Source organism: Anabrus simplex, chromosome 14, assembly GCF_040414725.1.
Source record: "Anabrus simplex isolate iqAnaSimp1 chromosome 14, ASM4041472v1, whole genome shotgun sequence".
Classification (NCBI taxonomy): Eukaryota; Metazoa; Arthropoda; class Insecta; order Orthoptera; family Tettigoniidae; genus Anabrus; species Anabrus simplex.
Window position 1 is genome coordinate 16283557 of NC_090278.1, and position 22322 is coordinate 16305878.

Here is a 22322-nt window from a genome sequence, read left to right on the forward strand (position 1 = left end):
TTCCCTCCGTAAATTTCTTCAAGACGTCATCCACAACAAGGAGAAAGATAGTTGGAGAGAGGACTCACGCCTGCCGCACACCAGAATTTATGGAGAAAGGCTCCGAAAGCTTCCCTTCATGGATTACTTTACACATGAAGTCGTTGTCTCTTTGATGATTTTGCTGATTTTAGTTGGTACGCTGTACTTCTTTAGCGTTCCCCACATGGTGTTCAACGAATCGAAAGCCTTCTCGAAGTCCACAAACAGAAGATATACGCCAGAGTTGTTTTTTAGCTAGGGGCTTTACGTCGCACCGACACAAATACGTCTTATGGCGACGATGGGATAGGAAAGGCCTAGGAGTTGGAAGGAAGCGGCCGTGGCCTTAATTAAGGTACAGCCCCAGCATTTGCCTGGTGTGAAAATGGGAAACCACGGAAAACCATCTTCAGGGCTGCCGATAGTGGGATTCGAACCTACTATCTCCCGGATGCAAGCTCACAGCCGCGCGCCTCTACGCGCACGGCCAACTCGCCCGGTCGCCAGAGTTGTATTCATTAAACTGTTCTATAATAATTCGTAGTGTTCATTTGGTCTATGCATGAGCGGTTTTTCCTAAAACATGCTTCTTCATTGGCAGTTGGTTTTCTATCCTTGCTTTTATCCTGTTCAGGATCACCCGTGTCATCACTTTACTGGGAATCGAGAGCAAGGTGACACTCTCCAGTTGTGACAGTTGGTCAAGTTACCTTTCTTTGGTAATTTCACAAGGAGTCCTTCTCTCCATTCCTTTGGCATTCTTTCCTTATTCCAAATTTTTGTGAACAGTGGATGCAACAGATCGGCTGTCATATCGGGGTACACAGTCAGAAGCTCAGGTGCTACATTATCCACTCCTGGGGCCTTCCCATTCTTTATTTGGCTGATCGCTTCTTTTATCTCATTTCTTGAGGGTGGTTCAGTGTTGATATCATCAGTTTCACAATCTTCGTTCACCTCTATCATTTGTCTATCTTCCTCTATATTTCCTCTGTTCAACACCTCCATGCAGTGTTCTCGCCATCTACTCAACTTAGCTTCATCACTAGTGAGCATATATTCTTGTTTGTTCTTGATGGTCTACTGTGTTTAAATTTCTTCTTGGCAAGTTTCCTTGTGATGTCATACAAGCCGTTCATATTTCTATCTCTTGCTGCAGTCTCTGCTAATTCAGAAAAATCTGATACACATTTTTACCGGTCTGTTTCGCACTCTTCTTAACTTCCCAATCTTAAGCATGATATGCCGCTTGGTGTTCAACCTCCTGGGTTCGTGTCCTGCAATTATTCAACTTTAGTTTCAGCTCCCTACGTTGTTTAATACATTACCAGATATTTGATGTCATCCAATCTTCCCTCCTGATGTTCTTGAAGCCAAGTACTTGCTCTGCTGTGTCCGTCAAAGTGGTTTTAACTTTCTTTCAGTGTTCTTCAACATCATATTCATCTAACTGTAGAGCTGTAAACCTGTTACTGAGGACAAGCTTCAACTGTTCCTTATTTCTATCATCCTCTATCTTTCAAACATCAAATCTTTTCGTTTGTTGCTCAAATCGCATCTTTGCAGTTGTAACCTTAATTCGGATGTTAGCAGTCACTAGATGGTGGTCGGTGCCTATATCTGCACCTCATCGATTTCTGACATCCAAAAGAGACCTTCTCCAGCTTCTGCCAATTGCCAGGTGATCGAGCTGGTTTTGAGTTCGCTGGTCTGGTGAAATCCACGTCACTTTATGGTATTCTTTATGAGGAAATAGGGTTCCACTGATAGCAAGTTCATTGCACTCACATAAGTCTACCAAACGTTCTCCATTCTCATTCCTAGTACCAAGTCAATGTCGCCCCATTACTTGTTCAAGACCCAGATTTTCAGAACCCACTTTGGCATTGAAGTATCCCATAACAATCACAATGTCCCTTTTGTTTAATGCCTGAATGGTACTCTGTAGTTCTGAAAACAACTTAGCCTTATCATCTGCTTCCACTTCTTCTGTAGGTGTGCAGCATTGGACAATCGAAATTCCTGATCTTCCCCTTGAATCTTGCAGTGATAATCCTTGATGAGATGGGCTTCCAATCCATCAGACTCTTCTTTGATCTCTTGTTTATAAGAAATCCCACTCCTTCCTGATGTGAGTCGTCTTCATTTGGCTTACCAGAGTAGAGGAATGTTTGTCCCCTCTCCAAATGTATTCCACCTTACTTCACTAACTCCTAAGATATCCAGTCTGTACCTCTCTGCCTCGTTAGCAAGTTGTGTTAACTTCCCGATCTGATACAGTGTTCTGACGTTCCCAAATCAAATTTTCATGTTCTGTTTCAAGCCAATGTCTTAGGATCTGTCCGGGTGCTTTTCTTAGTTTGTTTAATAAGTTAGTTTTAAGCTACTGCGAGGTATTGGCCCACATTTACCGAGTGTCATGGTGGGGCTGCCACCTTTAAGCCTTGACACTTGCTCTCACCTCAGATGTTACGGGTGGAAAAGATGCCATTTACTGCATCCTTAATTGTGACATGGTTATCCCGCCATATATTTGGTCGCTAGAGCCTCGTCTGTGATAACAGGGAGCACCACGGGAAGGTGAGGTTGAGTTTGCAATTGGAGAGGCAATTTGTTGCACATCCAACTGCCTTGCACTCCCGCTACAGTGAGAACCACAATGCAATTTCACTATTCAAATGGTTTTGTATCACTTTTGTTAGTGCTCATGTTCTGTTGTTTATCATCTATATCTGCATATTGTTGCTGTATAGAAGTAAATAATGTGACCTATTATTCAGACTATGGATTCTGTACGTTACATGCATTATTGATACTATTCACGAGTTCAGTTGATATTTTTTACGAGTGGTTCTAGAGAATTGTCAAATTTAGAGGTTATGGGGAGACGAAATGAGACTTCACCAAGAAAGATAGCCATTGTCAGAGAGCTACTCAATAAGAAACGATATTCACAGCAAGACATAGCTTTTATATTGCAAATAACACAGAATAAAGTTAGTGGAATTTAAAAATGTGAAGACAAGAGGACAAAATATCAAAAGCATGTTGGAAACTGTGGGCAAAAAAAGAAACTAACCCCAAGGAGTAAGCGAAAACTGATTAATTTGTCAGTAAACAATCGCAAGGCTACTAGTTCGAATTTACGTAAGAAATTAGAAGGGTATGGGTCATTCGTATCAGCAAGGACTGTGAGATGAGAGCTGCTTAATGCTGGAATGAAAACAAAATGAATTTGAAGAAAAGCAAATTTTATGCCTGCTATGGCTGCAAAGAGGTTCCAGTGAACCATGAATCTCCAGAATTGGTCATATGATGACTGGAAAAAGGCAAGTCCATGACAATAACTGTAATTCCTAAATTTAAATTCATTATTCCATTTTTAACATAATCTAAGAGATATAACCATACAGAACAGTACAAGTATGCAATTTTTCTTAGAAACTGTACGACTTATTGCATTTAATGCTAGGCTTGTTTGTTTCATTTATTTCAGGTTTGTTTTAGTGATGAATTGGTATCTACTGTCGAAGAAGAGACAAGTCAGTATGTCAGAAGAAAAGAAGGAGACGCATTCCATACAGATTGTTTGATGCAGAGAGTGAAGCATCCAACTTCAGTGATGGTCTGGAGTGTGTTTTCTTGGTACGGCTGTGGACGATTATATACTGTCGAAGGAACTATGAGACGTGAACAGTATAGTATTAAGAACCTCGGGTGCAAGAGTGGTTTGGCCAAAGTGAAATTATTTTTATGCAAGAAGGGGCTCCTTGCCACAAACCGAAGTAATGGATTTTTTAAAGGCAAACAATGTAAAAGTGCTTTATTGGCCTAGAAACAGTCCAGACATGAACCCTATAGAAAATCTTTTGGCGACAGCAAAGAAAAAATCAGAAAAAAAAATATAACAACAAAAATTTGCTTGATTGAGAACCTCGTTCATATCTGGTTTCATGATGACGATTAAAAAGTCAGTGTAAAATACTGATTGAGGGTATGCCCAGTCGAATGAAGTGACATATTAAAGCTAAAGGGATGCATACCAATTACTAAAGTCCTAAACTTAAAAATGGTAACATCTTGTATGTTCAATTCTCAATTTTTCAATGTTTACTCTAATAATTTGGCCACAACTTTATAGCCACCCACTTTGTCACTGTTTTATCCAGCCCAGCTGCGCTAATTTATGTCAGTAATCTCCCATGATCGACCCTATCAAAAGCCTTAGATATGTCAATAGTGATGCATTTGACCTCCTGAATCTAATATATCTGCTCTATTTTGCTGGAGTCTACAAGACGAGCTTCAGTGGAATATTGTTTCCTAAATCTGAATTACCTTCTATCGAACCAGTTGGTAATTTCGTACATTTGTATAATATAATCAGAAAGAATGCATTCCAAGGGCTTGCATGCAACACCAGTTAAGATGACTAGTGTGTAATTGTTGGCTTTATGTTTACCACATTTTCTTCATACAAAGGGAGCTACTACTATAATTCTTCATTCATCAGGTATAGCAGCTTCATACATCCACTAATCAATTAAGCACTACAGATTTGGTTCTATATCACAACAAGCTGACTTTCGAATATGCCCAGAAATTTTACCAACCCCAGTAGAATTTCTAGTTTCAAATTTTTGTATCTTATCTTCAATGTCTATTTGTTACTGTAGGTCCATGTGGACATTGCTAAGTAATTTCAAAAGATTGGGTGAAATTGTTAACTGCGTCAGGTACTGCAAAAGGACATAACAATACCATTGGTGACATGTCTTATGCCTCGCGAGTGACGGGTGCGATGCTTATTTGCTGGTGAATGGTGTCTTTTTTACGTAATGCAGGACTGTGATGTCCATCGACTAATGGAGGATACACTTTCCCATATCGTATAATTGCTATTCCATACCTTTCTCAGTCTGCCGACATTCAACACCATGCACAGCAACAAGACGTAGTACCATGTAGAATATTCTTGAGTTGAGGTGTTGTGGCATCCTTCAGTCACAGAGTGTGCCTGTGACTTTCCTTCATCTCATTCATGCTGCCTTTATCAGAATTCGCACTTCAACAACTACCTCACTATCAGTCTGTAGGCAAGATCCTAGACACCTGAATCAATTTGGATGAGGCCATTAGATGGTTCGAATGATTCGAGCTATTCACTTCTCTTTTTGATCATTCTAAGATTGTATATTGAGAAACAGGTATACCAATCTTCACCTTGATGCTGCAGTCCGATTTTGGGTCTATCAGCAAGTGCAACATCATCTGTATATAAGAGAGTCCTAGGAACACTCCTTTGCAGGTCCCATATGGTGGTGTCTATGCTGAGGACAAAGGGCAATGGGGGCAGAGTGGAACATTGGTGTACACACCATGTTTCAGTGAGAAGCTCTCCAAGACGCTGACAGCGCAACATACACAGCCTCTGGTGTTCGTGTATAGCATCTTGATCCAAATTTTAAGCATTTCTGGTACACCATGGTCATGAGCGCAGACCAGAACACCCAGTGTGGAACACGGACTAAAGTCATTTCAAGATCAAGGATGGCAATGTATACTGCCTGCTGATGCTCTCTGTGCTTTTCAATTAGCATTCTGGCAGGAAAAATTGCATGAGTTGTTCCAGCACCCTTAATGATGCTGTACTGGCTAGCAATAGTGACGACGATTTCACCCAGTCATTAATGAAGGATACTCTCAAGGATCTTCTCATGTACAATTGGGGGCAAATTGGATATTAATTTGCACATCCTGCTGGATTGTCATTTTGCTTAAAAATAGACACAAGGATGTTTGTAGTCCAATTACTGGTAACAGAGCCAGACTCAACTTTGGCACTGAACACGCTTGTCAGCCAGTTGATAATGAGTTCTGTAAACTGCTACAACTTCCAGAAGTTTGCTGGAAGGTCATCTGGTCCTGGCGCTTTCTGGTTCTTCACACTTCTAATGGTACTGTTGACTTTCTTTGATGTGATGCATAATATGGGACGTACCATCCGGAATATGTTGATGTAGGAATTCAATGCAGGAAATCTCTACAAATGCTGTTGCAAATGTTGAGGATTCCTTGTCTGTCCTCTATTCACTGGCCATTTTTGAGTCTAATGCACACAGAGAGTTCAATACCTGTGTCAACTTCGGTTAACTGGAACATTTCTCTTCTCCTTCCTTTGAGTTTAGTGGTGTACAATTTTTATCAGAAACACAATGATAAAAATCAAGGATGCTCTTCGTGTTATGTTAATAAGAATGGTTCAATCAGACTTGCGGGAAAAATTATTCCTTTGTGAAAACAAAGTTAAAATGTTACTTCCGGTGCGCGATTCAAATCGACGAGCTGCTGCCGTGTTTCAGGAAAGACAAGGATAGGGAGGGGTTGTGGAGTGTATGATGCAGACAGATATAATTCATGCATATGAAAAATTTCCTCAAACCACACTGATAGGATTGTCTCTTAACAGGCAATATCCAGTCCACTGATTAAACAGCCACAGCTGCACACACAGTTAAAGAACACACTGTATTTAAGACACACTTGTCGGTCAAGGAAAGCACTAGATTGTTTCTCCTCTCGGCTGTTTGTCACAATAATATTCTCTATTAACATACTCGAAGATGCAATGCTGCCGCAATTGCAGTGTAGTTACTTTATTAGTATATACTGTGCTTGCTTTATTATTACATAGTCTTTTCATTGTAGGGGACATATCCCTAGAAATTTAGTTCTCATTAAAATTGTACTGTTTTAGTTAACCAGTTGTAATTATGATAATGTATGTCTGCTTTAGATTTGAAAGGTAGCTATATTCATTAGATAGTACGTTGCTTGCTTTAGAAAGGCCAGAAATTTCATGACATGAGATATGTCTGTGAACTTACCTACCAGAGTACATCCAGCAGGAAACCTGTTGTCTTCATTGTGTACGTAAGCCTGCAAGATTGAGTTACTGAGGTTCAGCACTATTCAGACAGCCTTATGTCAATTACACTCGACATTGCATCCTCTCGAATGAGTGTTTTCTTTGTCACAATCTGGCTGTGATGACCTACATTAGGAACAGCCTTGGCAAAAACTACGAGATCATGTTTCAGCGTGTGCTGAAGGTGAGTTCCCAATTCTCCATGGTGATCTTAATGCGCATGTTGATCACACTAAGAATCGTTATAGCTGGCATGGTGGTAATACCTATGGTGTCTGATAAGATAATGGAACTCATATTTTAGATTTCACCAAGGCAAATGACAGTTGTGTTTAGAAGGGGGCCTTTGGTAATAATGTCCATGTCCTGTTCAATTTTGGTGAAATTATGCTTAGAGTCTTGTATGTTTTCTCTTATTGCAAAGAATCTGTTGTGTTTTATGGCGTTGACATGTTTGGAGTATCTAATAATAACGTTATGTCCAGTCTGACCAATGTACGAAGAGCTGCAGTTGTTACATTTGAATCTGTATACTCCAGATTTAGAAAAAGCATTAGACTTATTTATTGAGTTAGAGTTGTTTAATATATAAAGATGTCTGTTATTGGTGCTAAAAATATTTTCATGTTGTATTTTTTTTAAACGTCGGTGACTTTTTAACACACTGGAGACGGCCATATTTGAATGTGTTATCCTCCAAAAATCGCGGTATTTTTAATGGTTTGTGAAAATTTTTCAATGCTAGGATAAGCCATGATTATAACAACTTTTGGAATGCATAGAAAGATCACACTTTCTTCTACACAAAAATGAGTTTTAATTATCATAATAGTGCAGCAATTTTAAAATATAAATTTATGAAAATAACATGTTTCACAAACAAAAAAAAATCTGACGCAGCTATGGATGCCAGTTTGGTTAATATTTCAAAATTTGACATTGTGGGCACATCTACTGAAACACACTAATGCAGATTCTAACCTAATTAGTCGATTGACACCAGTATTCTGGTTTACAACAAGGAATTTTCATTCCCACTGTTCTTTGTTTAACAACGGTGTTGCATCGAGTTGCTGCAGGTACACGGCAAACACCCACATTTTTAGGAAGTGGTATAAAATTGTATTACAGAACCCACTTCAAGGAAGCGATGTAAAACTACGTTACACTTCACACCAATTTGAAATGAGCTCATTTTCTACATTGACTAACCTGAAGGGCCAGAATCATCATGTTTACTTAGTGTGTAATTGTTATCCTCATCCTCATTTTCAGAAATCGTGTCTTCCATAAGAACATCCATTATGGATTCATTGTCGAAATTTCGTACACTTGAATTAGACATGTTAAATATTCACAAGAATTATGCAAACAAGCCTGTCTCTCGAACACTCACTCTTCCTGACCGCATGTACCGTACATACTTTCCCGCCCATTTCACAGCTGGGAGTCAGCGATGATGCAGCCTTAGGTTATGTAGGAATGTGGCTGTGTTATCAATGCCTTGAAAGAAGAGCTCTCGACTTATGCTCATAACTAGTATATATTATGCGTATAGAAGCATTCAGCAGTATCTTATTGAAGTCACAGCTCGCTGAGACGGCAAATACAATTTTTTAGCTACAGTGAAATCATGCCCGTAGATTCTCCGAGCTCCGTCAGCAGCAATGAATTAGCGCGCCCGTAGTTTCTACAAGCTGCGTCTCCAATGTGTTAAACATCTTGAGTGGAAGTAAATGTGGAAAATGCAGTACTGAACACGGATGTAAATGGTTGAGTGTTAAATAATAGGCTTTAATGATATAGCATGCTCTATTTAAGAAGGTGGATAGTGCTCAATAGAAATAGCCTAGCCTTGTTAAGTGACAGAGTGGAATGACAGCTCATATTTATGAGCACCGAATAAGTAGCAAATGGATATTGCATTATGGAGTGTATATTACTGAGCACATGGGGCGACCAGTGCAGTTTAAGATAAAAACACTCTCTGTGCTCACTCAACAACCCCAAGCTTGTCTCACTAATAAAACATATCTAATTAATGCAAAATGTAAACTATTATTAGTCTGTCTTCTATAATGTGTGAAGATAGATGGACAAATTCTCTTAATGTCCTAAAGTGATTATTATTCTAGTTATTCCATCATGATTCTTACAGTGAGGGTGAAATAAATTCTAGAATATTCATGAAGTTAAGGTTATGAATAAATGATGAAGAACATATGTAATGTAGTGATCATACCTAAATAAAATTATTAACTTCACATGATCTTATTTTGGGGGGGGGGGGATTTGAATAGTAGGGCATGGCCAACACTGCAAGATTAACCTATCAGGCACAGATTCAACTCAAGTTCTAACATCACAGGCCCTGGATTCAACCCTAGGCTTAAACTTACAACGTCATTACCGTTACAGACTCATGTTTGATGTCCAAGAGTGCTGGGTAAAGCTAACATGCATGGATTTGTGGCCCAGCTCAACCTTACAAGGGTGTTACAGACTCGAGTTTGAGATTCGATCCCAGGCATAACCTAACTAGACAAGATGAGACATGGTCAATAGGCTTTAGGAGCTGAGCATGGAAGTTGATGCGGCCATACACGTTCTTTTAATAGGATTGGGGAGATGGAGTAAAGCTTAATGCACGTGCTATATTCATAGGGGCATAAGAGTGAAAGATGACATCAGGTCATGGAGCTGAGTGACTGCAAAATGGCTAAAGGTCAACATGGCCAAACGACAAATGAGCAGAAGTGTTAAATGGTTAAAGGGCAAAATGGCTAATGGGCAAAATGGCAACTGGTCTTAAAACTAAAGGGCCAAAGGGTTGATTTATGGTCTAGAGCTCTGATCTGAACATGGAACAAGATGGTGGTATGGGACTATGGAGATGGTGATGGGTTTAATACAAGTGCATGGTTCATACGGACATATCTTTATAAAGCTACTTCAAGGTCTTTAAGCTGAGTGCTGCAGAGTCAAAGATACTAGCATGTGAGCTGATGCGTAATGAGTTGTTGGTTTTTAGTGTTTGGAACCCTAAATTTTTTATTGTAATAATACAAGTGCAGAGATTTGAGTTCTAGATACATACAGTAGTTTATAATACTGCTTATATCACTTATGAGATTTAAACTTAAGTGTTTAGAACTGAAAAAAATGTTTGCACTACACATGACTGGGAATGGAACTCAGGGCTCATCCCTTTGGACTGCTGAGTATCATCCTAATTAAATGAGAGCACGTTGAAAGTGTGCATTTAATTCAATAAAACTAATGTCTATGCTGCAAGAAATTAAAAATTCCCACACCGACTTGGAACCGAACTCGACACTCTATTCCTTCATAGTAACTAAATGATTGTACATTAAATTTAAAAACACCCGAACTTTGACTTACAAGAAATGAAAAATTCACCAACCAGACTAGAATTTGAAACAGGGGCTAATTAACTGAGAAGAAAACAAGTATGCTAACTAAATTACTGTACATTAACAGCCTACGTGTTTCATTGAAACATCTAGATTTAGCATTATAAGAATCAAAGGAAAAATCACTGACAGAACTAGGATTTGAACCTGGACCTCGCTTCGATCCAAAGCTAAAGTGCTATTCAAATATCTAACTCAGAAAATTCAAACTACTAATTCTGAGCAAAGAAAACAATCTCTGATTTGGGGTCTCAAATCTGGAGCTCACTTGAGCTCAGAACTAAAGATCTCAAGTTCATAAGAAGAGGTTTTTTTTTTAAATTTCAACCTGACCCAGAATCGATGACGAGCTTTTCTTCCACTGAAGACTAAGTGTGAATGTTTAGCATAAACTATGTAAACAGAATGTGGAGAGAGATTGCCACAAATTTAGAATAAACTGAGGTCGTGACATATGTGCATCTCAACAACAACAAAAAAGACTGTAGAAATTTTCGGTGACATGAAATAGAAAGTTCATTGTTTTTGCAATTATCCTAGTGTGCACCTCTCAGCAACAGAACATTGGCAGTACGAGCAAGTTGACTAGACTTGGAAGTAACTTATTTGCTAAGACAGTCAATACAAAGTTTATCGTTCCCGCATTGAGCTCTGGGCTGCTGATTTGAACCCTGGAGATGTGTAATTGCCTGCGGTAATGTTTATATCACTGGGCACCTAAAATTAGAGCTGCAAGAAATTAAAAAATCCCCAGGCCCCCTGGGAATCAAATTCGGCACACTTTCCCATGGACGGCTGGCTATCATAATATCTAAAGGATCGTGCGTTAAATTCAAAACACACAGCCTTCGAGATAAAAAAAAATTAAAAACTCACCGACCAGTTTAGGAATGGAACCGCAGGCTTATTGACATGGGCAGGAAACAAGCATGCTAACTAAATGACAAGAAAAGCTTGTGTATGTAATTGAAATTTTAAAGATAAAAATTTCATAATGTAACGTATTGAAATGTATCACAATGCAAAATTGAATTAATAAATAAGGTAGTTCAACCTATTCAATACAAAGAAATATGAAATGTAGTATTACATTCCTATTTAATAACAAGCGATACTGGTTTCGACCCTAATCTGGGTCATCATCAGCCGCATAAAATGAAAAAACAATTCATAGGTAAATAAGAAATTAAAGAGTGAGTTCTTCACAAAAATAGTTGAAGAGGCAAAATATGTTAATGGGGATTTGCACTGTGCAATTTTAAAATGTAAAATCTAGAAGAAGTAGAAAGTCAGTCTAAGGTGTGATCTTCTGAATAGTAGCACAACACACGCAAATTTCAGCCCTGTCTTATAATGTTTACAAGAAGAGTTGAAAAGTTAAATAAGCCAGCAAATAAGGCATGAAAGCACAATAAATTTAATGAATGTGAAGTCCCAAAATTGTTTAGAAGTCGAAGACGAGTCGCTTGATTGTAGCAAATTGCTAGCTCCTGAAGATCAGCGCAACACACTCAATGTCCGGCACTGTGCTTTCAAATGCCGACGGGCGACAGAACTTGGTGAATAGCTTGATGAACCTGTCTGTAATTGTTTCGGTTGCAAAAATGTGTTTATATACATATATATATATATATATATAAATAATACAATTTAATATAATTTAAGTACGTAAACAGGATCTTGTAGATTCTTTAGAACAGTTGACGTAAAAAACAATTGTGAAGAGAAAAATGGTAAAAAGCGTAATACCGGAAACAAATGAAAAGCATATGTGAACAGTGCACTACTTCTTGAAGATAAGAATTCAGGTTGTAATTGAGGTAGTTCAAGGCAGCGCAAGGTATGAGTTTAAATTTGAATGTAAAGAACCAAAATGCAGGTGGCATTATAGTATATACAGTACAATTCGAAAAAGGATTTTTTTTGAGAGGTAAAAAGAAAAGATAGATTAAGTTAATAAAGGAAGAGGATTAGTAGATAAGAGAAGATAAAATGGTTGGAAGTTGAAAGAAGGAAAGGATAAGATGGGGAATTAAAGGAGGAGTATATTTTAGGGTGGGTTAGGTGATGGGTTATTGGAGGTAGAAAACGTGGGTAGGAACTTTGTAAGGCATGGAAAATTGAATCTGGGTTTTGAAACTTATAATTTTTAAGAATTAGAATTAGCAAGTCAAACATGATATTGGGTTTTTCAGAAATATCATTTAAATTGAAATTAGGGTTGAAGTATTGGTCAAGGTGAATAAAACAATTTTCAGTAGTGTTTAGGAGGAGGCCTTTGTTAATGATTTTAAGTATTTTTATGTCTTCTTCAATATTGGTGAAATTATGCTTGGAGTCTTGTATGTGTTGTCCTATAGCAGAGAATCTGTTGTATTTAATGGCGTTGATATGTTCGGAGTATCTGATGTTAAAGTTGCGGCCAGTTTGTCCGATATATGAGGAGCTGCAGTTGTTACATTTGAATATGTATACTCCGGAATTAGAAAAAGCATTAGATTTGTTTACTGATTTAGAGTTGTCTAATATATCAAGATTTCTGTTATTGGTTCCAAAAGAAATTTTCATGTTGAGTTTTCTAAGAATATTAGTTACTTTATAAGCATCTTGAGTGAAAGTAAAAGTGGAAAATGCAGTGGGTTTGGCTTTGTCTTTTGATAACGTAGTTTTAGGATGGTGTTTGATTTTGTTGATGGTACGGTTTATGAAAGAGTTGTAAAATCCATTAAATTTAGCGATATTATGGATGTTCAACATATCAACGCTATTAAATACAACAGATTCTCTGCTATAGGACAACACATACAAGACTCCAAGCATAATTTCACCAATATTGAAAAAGACATAAAAATACTTAAAATCATTAACAAAGGCCTCCTCCTAAACACTACTGAAAATTGTTTTATTCACCTTGACCAATACTTCAACCCTAATTTCAATTTAAATGATATTTCTGAAAAACTCAATATCATGTTTGACTTGCTAATTCTTCTTCTTAAAAATTATAAGTTTCAAAACCCAGATTCAATTTTCCATGCCTTACAAAGTTCCTACCCACGTTTTCTACCTCCAATAACCCATCTCCTAACCCACCCTAAAATATACTCCTCCTTTAATTCCCCATCTTATCCTTTCCTTCTTTCAACTTCCAACCATTTTATCTTCTCTTATCTACTAATCCTCTTCCTTTATTAACTTAATCTATCTTTTCTTTTCACCTCTCAAAAAAAATCCTTTTTCGAATTGTACTGTATATACTATAATGCCACCTGCATTTTGGTTCTTTACATTCAAATTTAAACTCATACCTTACGCTGCCTTGAACTACCTCAATTACAACCTGAATTCTTATCTTCAAGAAGTAGTGCACTGTTCACATATGCTTTTCATTTGTTTCCGGTATTGCGCTTTTTACCATTTTTCTCTTCACAATTGTTTTTTACGTCAACTGTTCTAAAGAATCTACAAGATCCTGTTTACGTACTTAAATTATATTAAATTGTATTATATATATATATAAACACATTTTTGCAACCGAAACAATTACAGACAGGTTCATCAAGCTATTGACCGAGTTCCGTCGCCCGTCGGCATTTGAAAGCACAGTGCCGGATACTGAGTGTGTTGTGCTGATCTTCAGGAGCTAGCAATTCGCTATAAACAAGCGACTCGTCTTCGACTTCTAAACAATTTTGGGACTTCACATTCATTAAATTTATTGTCCTTTCGCGCCTTATTTGCTGGCTTATTTAACTTTTCATCTCTTCATGTAAACATTATAAGACAGGGCTGAAATTTGCGTGTGTTGTGCTACTATTCAGAAGATTGCACCTTACTTCTTATAAGTGACTGACTTTCTACTTCTTCTAGATTTTACATTTTAAAATTGCACAGTGCCAATCCCCATTCACATCTTTTGCCTCTTCAACTATTTTTGTGAAGAACTCACTCTTTAATTTCTTATTTACCTATGCATTGTTTTTTCATTTTATGCGGCTGATGATGACCCAGATTAGGGTCGAAACTGGTACCACTTGTTATTAAATAGGAATGTAATACTACATTTCATATTTATTTGTATTGAATAGGTTGAACTACCTTATTTATTAATTCAATTTTCATTATTTAATTGAAACACATCAATTTCGACTTCCTTTGCAAGAGGGGCCAATAATAATATTCGCTTTACGTCTTTATAACTACACAATTATAGATCACGTCACTAACTACACTCAAACGTTTGAAAAGTTTGCAATAATAGTAATTTTGAAAATCCAAGCTGCTTTCATGCTGAGTACCCTACATGCACACTAAGAAAGAAAAGGGCAGCACTTTAACCGTCTGAGCTACCCAGCCTGACAATTCAGCTATTAAGTGCCGAAAACACACATACACTAACAATAATAGTACTGTAATTTGGAGGATCCAACCCACCTTCGTACTGAATACTCTACATGCGTACCTAATACGAGAAAGAAATCTGCTGCTGGAATTTAGTCCCTCAGGTGTTCGCGTCTTATCAGAATTACCCAATAAAGAATAAAACAACCAACCTAACTGAGAATTACAAAACCTAGAATATTTAAATCAGCCTGGATTACACTTACATGCATATTATTTCTGTAATATTCAATCATTACCAAGCAGAGTGCTAGTCCTGAACCACAGACGGGTTCCACACTCAGTGGTCAGAGAACAAAGGGGTTACTCTATTGTATTTTCTAACATCTAGGCTTGCAATAATAATCCTGACAGGTAAAGAGGAAGTTCTGTGTTATTGCATTCTTTGGACCTCACAAGCTAGATGTGTGCAAGAATCACCAGAACTGTTAAAGCTTGTCAGCATTGTTATTGTGAGCCTAGCAGTTAGGAACTATAAAGCAGTAACCTCTTTGAATCTGTCAACTGAGTGTGGAACGCATCTTTGGTTCTTTTTTTTTTTTTTTGCTAGAGGCTTTACGTGACACAGATAGGTGGTATGGCGACGATGGGATAGGAGAGACCTAGGAGTTGGAAGTAGCCGTAGCCTTAATTAAGGTACAGCCCCAGCATTTGCCTGCTGTGAAAATGGGGAAACCACGGATAACCATATTCAGGGCTGCCGACAACAGGATACGATACCACTACCTTACGGATGCAAGGTAACGGCCGCGCACCTCTAACTGCACGGTCAACTTGTCCAGTCTCTTCTTTGGTTCAGGACTAGCACTTTACTAGGTAACGATTTAATATAACGGATATAATGTGTGTGTAGATGTAATCCGGACTGATTTAAATATTCCAGAATTTTTCATTACTGGCTGGGTCACGGATATTATTCTTTACTGAGTAATTCTGTTAAGATGCGAACTCCTGCGGGACTAAGTTCTGGCACCAGATTATTTTTCTTACTGGTTAAGCATGTAGAGTATTCAGTGCAAAGATGGGTTGGATACTCAAATTATGATTATTCTTATTATTATTGCTGGGTGTGTGTATGTGTAATCAAGGCGTATTTTCCTGGCTGTCGGGGATTTTATTATTTATTAAGTAATTCTGATAAGACGATAACTCCTGAGGGACTAACTTCCAGCACTAGATATCTTTTTCTTATTGGGTATGCATGTACAGTATCCAGTAAAAAGGTGGGTTGAATCCCCCAAATTATTATTATTTTTTTTTTGCTAGGGGCTTTACGTTGCACCGACACAGATAGGTCTTATGGCGACGATGGGATAGGAAAGGCCTAGGAGTGGGAAGGAAGCAGCCGTGGCCTTAATTAAGGTTCAGCCCCAGCATTTGCCTGGTGTGAAAATGGGAAACCATGGAAAACCATCTTCAGGGCTGCCGATAGTGGGATTCGAACCTACTATCTCCCGGATACAAGCTCACAGCCGCGCGCCTCTACGCGCACGGCCAACTCGCCCGGTCAAATTATTATCACTATTAGTCTGTCAGCCTCTGCAGCGTAGCATTTTGTGTTATTACCTGCCATTCGTGTACGCTCAGGTTCAATTACCGATACTGCCAGAAATTTCAGAATGGCAGCAGGTCTGGTATGTGGTCGAATGATGTGTGCAGCTCACCTCCATTGGGGGTGTGCCTGAAAAGAGCTGCATCAACTCAGGACAAGGACACTTAACAGTCGAACTGCCGGACTGAGTAGCTCAGACAGTTAAAGTGCTGCCCTTTTCTTTGTTAGTGTGCAAGTAGAGTATTCAGCATGAAAGCAGCTTGGATCTTCCAAATTACAATTATTATTATTTGCAAACTTTTCCAATATCGGTGTGTCGTTAGTAAAACGTAAAGTGAATATTATTATTGTCCGCACCTCGATAGGAAGTTGGACTAGAAGTGTTATGATTAAGCAAACAAGTGTTTAATGTACAGTCATTTAGTTGGCATGCATGTTTGGTACCCAAGTAAAGGACCCACAGTTCGATTCCTAGTTGGGTTGGCGATTTATTTAATTTCTTGTATTTCGAAGTTTGGTGTCCTTGAATTTAATGCACAATCACTTACATGCTATGATAGCAGTCTGATATATCACCTCAGAAGTGTGATGGATTCTTATCGATTCACCAATAGAGAATGGACCACCCTTACAACTCATACTCATCACATTCTCTGACCAAACATTTATTAAACGTGTTTTAACTGTGCAAATTGTTGTTTGTTAACTTACAACAAGTTTCCTCATTTTTATAACATACCTTTCTCTCTGTAACACTTTGACTAGAGTAATCAGGATCCTGATTTTTATCCTTTAGGCATGAGATCACAGCTGATTATGCCAATGCAATGGGCGAAGCATGTCCCATTAAATTAGTATGACAAGATGTAAAAATTAATTTTTAAGAACCCAATGTGAACTGAATAGGTGGATTACAATAAACCTTTGTAACATTGTTGAATTATTGCACATTTTAATATGGACCAGTCATTAGATTTGTAATTATCTGACATTGTCGTAAACAACACACGGAGTGAAATAAAGTCCACTGTTTGTATTGGAGTTGAACCCTGTACACAAATAATAGATTAATATTGTGTAGGAAACTATCAAATCATATTAGGACTATAAATCCAATCATAGACGAAGAATGTGATCTTCTTCTCAGCGATGACTGCACAATACTCCAATACTGGAGGAGTGGAAGCATTAGAAATTCTGTATCATATCATCTCACAAATATAATTACGATGGCGGATCACCTTCGACACTTCATCCTGGTACTCAACTCTCTGAGAGACAAGTTTAGGACCTCATCAGCAAGGGGGACGGAAAGAAGCCACACTCATGCATGTCTCAACTGTTCTAAGTTGAACCTTAGAACAATTAATGCAAAATACATAATGGGTGCGTGAAACCCCGACGTACCCATTCCTTAAAACTAGCACAGACTATACTGGCCCAATTATCATAAAAAATGGTGTGAGATCGAACAAGACCAGACTGACTAGCTACCAAGGCTGTCTACATATACATGATACCTAATCTCACCATAAAAACATTTCTCTCTGCACTTTATCAACTTAATTCTCATTGAGGTGAACCCCTGACAAACTTCTTTGGAGCAGCAAAGAAATCAAGGCCTTTCTGCAAAAGAACCAACAGAAAACCAACTCTTCACACAACTGCAGGCATGGGACTGCCATGGCATTTCATCCCTTCTGCAGCACCACACTTTGGTGGAATCTGGGAAGCAGCTGTCAAGAGTCTGATACATCATCACAGACAAGTGATGGATTCTTATTGCTTCACTGAAAAAGAATGGACCACTCTCAGAGCACATACCCTCATCCTCTCACCAAAGCTAAATGATGACCCTTTTGACACTTCTTTCCTAACTACATCCCATTCCCTCATAGGAGAGCCAATTACTACACTCCCTGATCATGACTATACTTCCTCTCCAATCACAACCTTGCCCACATGGCAATATATTCAGCAGCTAACCCAGAACTCCTGGAAGAGGTCGTCAAATGAATATCTCAATAACTGGGCAATGAAATGCTCCATAGCAACGTATTCACACTAAAAGAAGACGACACATATGCTATGAAATGGATGATGGCTAAAACGTGTGTAGTATATAAATGAACACTCACAGTAAACAAGCATGTCATCTGCAACTTGAATCTACAAAGAATTGTATTATCTAAAAATCAATAATTAACATGATCAATAAAATTACAAAGTTGTTTCATTTGGAAGCAACTAGTAAAATATCCCGTAACAATAAGAAAAGAATGTATCTGAGCACTATTTCGTGTTCAAAAATATTCACAAAATCAAAAGTAGTAGTGGAAATGACACCAGCTCCCAAATGATATAGAGTAGAGGTCTTTGGAGTAATCCTAACTGCTGCACAATTCATAATGCAAGATCGTGGAATAACTTGAAAGAAAGTGAAAACTAGACAAGTAAACACTCAGTCTCATAAAAAGTATATTTTCCATAGTACTATCAACCATGAGCACTGAAATGAAGAGTCAAACACTGATATCTGTTTAGCCATTTTCTAACAATTTTCAATGCCTGGTGATGGCTTATCAAATTATATACATTACCTCAAGAGAGTTTTCCTGTGTTGACCCTGGCTCAGTTAACTCTGATTTAACTTCTCCTATCAGAGCCATCACTTCTGATACATCTTCAATATTTTCCTGTGGAAAATAAAATATATTAGCTATGCTCATAACACACATCTACAAATATAGTCACAAACAAATGAGCAAGTTAATTCATTTAATTGCCAGTAATACAGCTATTTTCAAAATTTCACTAATGTTTAAGGAAGATTTCTACAAGCAGAGGATTGTTATAACCAAAGGCTGTACTGAGAATGGTGTTATTATTCTTGCTCACTTCTTATGACAGAGAAAGGATGAGACTGAGAACAAAATATAACATGAGAAACATTTTCTAACCATATGAGAAGATAACCTACCAGGGATGGAATTGAGGCCATCTCGCAGAATTTGGAAGGAAGCAGCCATAGACATAAACACTAAATTGTATGAACAGTTTTCACACGTACAATCATATCAATCAAATCTTAAAGGTTGTTTGAACCAATTACAAGTGTTACAACAGTTTTAAATAATTTTTTGTTCTCAGCATAGAGTAATTTACAGACAGATTAAAATACCTTGAAATATTGGAATCACATTCTCTACTCTGGTTTTGCCGAGCTCACAGGAGCTACATAAAGCATTAAGACAGTTCTGTTTCTGACAGCACATTTCAAAGCTTGCAAATGTAAAATAAAATAAAAACATGAACCAAGTAGGCTTATCAGTCATGTGTGATGTAGGCCAAACTCAAAGCAACTACAAATGAAATATTTAACTACTACAAGGATGTAATGTAGTGTTCTGTGAAGAACTGTGGGTATGAGAACACTGTCAATGGAGAGCCAGCAGTGTTGGAGTGTACATCTGCAGCGTCAGAAGCTCATTTATGATCTACTAAGACATTTAAATTTCTCACTTGGATTCATAAAACCTTGATGGCACTACACGTGGAAAGGTCTGTGATCAAAGGCTTATATTCTAATATAAGTTACTTTTTTAATAGTGAACTAAAGTATAAAGTTCTAAAATACACCTACATAATCCACTCAATACAGAAGAGAACAGTAGCTGAACTAAGGAATGGATGAAAAGGATGCACAGAAAGGAGAGGGAAATAATGACAAAGAGGAAAGAAAAGTTTTGTTTAATTCGCCTTAAGTCCTCAAAGTGTGAGAGCCCCAAGGAAGGGAATTTTTTTTTTCTAAGAAATCATGCATTCTAGACCCCTTAAGCATGATTCTCTATATAACATAGAGTGTGACCTGTATTTGAGGAATAAAATGAGATAATCACTACATTGCCTTTCTAAATGAATTCAACGTCTGAGCAAAATACTTATTTTGATAGAATGTACATTCAGAATTTGAACTTTTTTTTTTCTCTCGTATGCCATAGGCAAATCTGCTATTTCTTTAACAAACATATCTTCCAGCACATTGTGGATGTGAGGGTAACCCAGAGTAATCACACCTGTGTTGACATTTTGTTCAGCAGACCGGTGTACCCAGACAAAAAAAAACACTGACGAAAGATTTGTTATTTATCTTCTTCTACACTAATTATATTAGGAGTAATAAATTTTAACATGTGGTGCTAATGGTGGTGCAGTAGTGTTGGAAGATATTAGTTTTTAAAAAAGTACAACAGGCCAACCATCCTCTATTATAATCAGAGGGGATAAAGAGAAGAGGTGCAACCCCTAAACCAAAGTAATTTTGATACTGGGAGTAATAAGTATAGACTAATCCAACCCCAACCTTAACACACTCGCTAACAGTTTCCGATATTGGCACATATTTCTTTAACATAATTTTCATATCTGTACAGGTTTTGGAACAGTAGCGTTATAAGAAATATTAAACCTAGAGTTCTTGATCAGGAGTGCACTCATATGCCAAGTTCAAGTCTGTTACAGAACATAACAACAAATATCGTCTGACTCGTTGGCTGAATGGTCAGCATCCTGGCCTTCGGTTCAGAGGGTCCTGGGTTCGATTCCCGGCGGGGTCGGGGATTTTAACCTTAATTGGTTAATTCCAAAGGCACGGGGGCTGGGTGTCTGTGTTGTCTTCATCATCATTTCATCCTTATCACGATGTGCAGGTCACCTAAGGGGGTCAAATAGAAAGACCTGCATCTGGCGAGCCGAACCCGTCCTGGGATATCCCGGCACTAAAAGCCATACGACATTACGTTACATTACAACAAATATCAAAGGTAGAGATCATGAACAGCAATACACTCACATCTTGGATATGTTCAGACACCATTCTCTTCTGTAATGCCTGTAACTCAGTACTCAAGAGCACACATTTATTCTGAGAATAGCATTCTTTAATTGCAGAATTTTAGCTTGAAGCAACTAATGGTCAACATTTCGTAAGTAAATTATCAGCTCACAATGTTTGCAATAGATCATTACTGTCAAGTCACAGTTATTCATTGAACATAATTCTTCAAACTGTCAAGGTTTCCAAAGTTCCTGAGGTGCAGGAATGATGTGCAGGAATTCACTTTCAAGCCAGTAAAACTACAGACAGGCGCTGCGATAATTCAGCTTCTTCAAATATCTCCAGACTGATCCTGAATCACACTCGCCGACATGAAATTAGCATGTCATCAGTTTACCTTCTGAGCTATCAGATGAAGAGCCACTGAACTGAAAGCCACACAGTCAGATGATTGCAAAGGACTGTGATTAGAGTAGTCTATCAACAGACAGAGCAAGGAAAGATGATGAAAATATCTTGCATCTTCTGCAAAATTTTCTACTGGATCTCCACCTTTAGTGTCCACGTTAGTGTCACTGTAAAGAAGTTTAAATGAAGCAAATCACCTGGAATTTCTTTTAGCAGAAAAATATGTCATCCAAGAGAGCCATGGACCAACTGGCCATAACCTAATTCATACTAGCACCCATCACTTCTCCATCACTTCAGCAACTACTAGCACTACAACTGGCTGTCATGATAGGAAATGACGTCAATTCCACAAGGTTTCCATTACCAAGCCATGCAGAATAAATCCATAACCACACACCCTCCAGAAATCCACTTTAATAATCAACAGAGCTACTCAATTAACAACAGTCAGTCAATGGGTACTTAACACACGAAATGCCGTGAAGCCTCAACCTTGAGACACTGCTAATCACAACTTTGTCACTAGCTGGTCCTAACCAAGGCTCTTACAATATCAAGCCCACAACATTCATTCAACTTTATGCCACTATCAAACATAGAATGCTATGCTTATGCTGGCTTATGTCAATAGAACCCCTTTCCTTCTCCCATGAACAATGTTTTTGTCACTTGTCTGACCTATAGATATACATCAATACTGTGGATAGTAGTTCCTAAGCGTTGGCAGCTTTGTGGAGC

General features: G+C 38.0%; 1 protein-coding gene across 2 annotated transcripts in view; it reads right to left on the bottom strand.

Annotated features, from left to right (window-relative positions):
• LOC136885203 (gastrula zinc finger protein XlCGF8.2DB-like) overlaps positions 1-22322 on the bottom strand; it is a 48921-nt gene that overhangs the window by 17839 nt on the left and 8760 nt on the right. For both annotated transcript variants that reach the window (XM_067157624.2, XM_067157626.2), the window contains exon 3: positions 18937-19032. In XM_067157624.2, coding sequence (XP_067013725.2) covers positions 18937-19032 — 96 coding nt within the window. The remainder of the gene's footprint in view (positions 1-18936; positions 19033-22322) is intronic.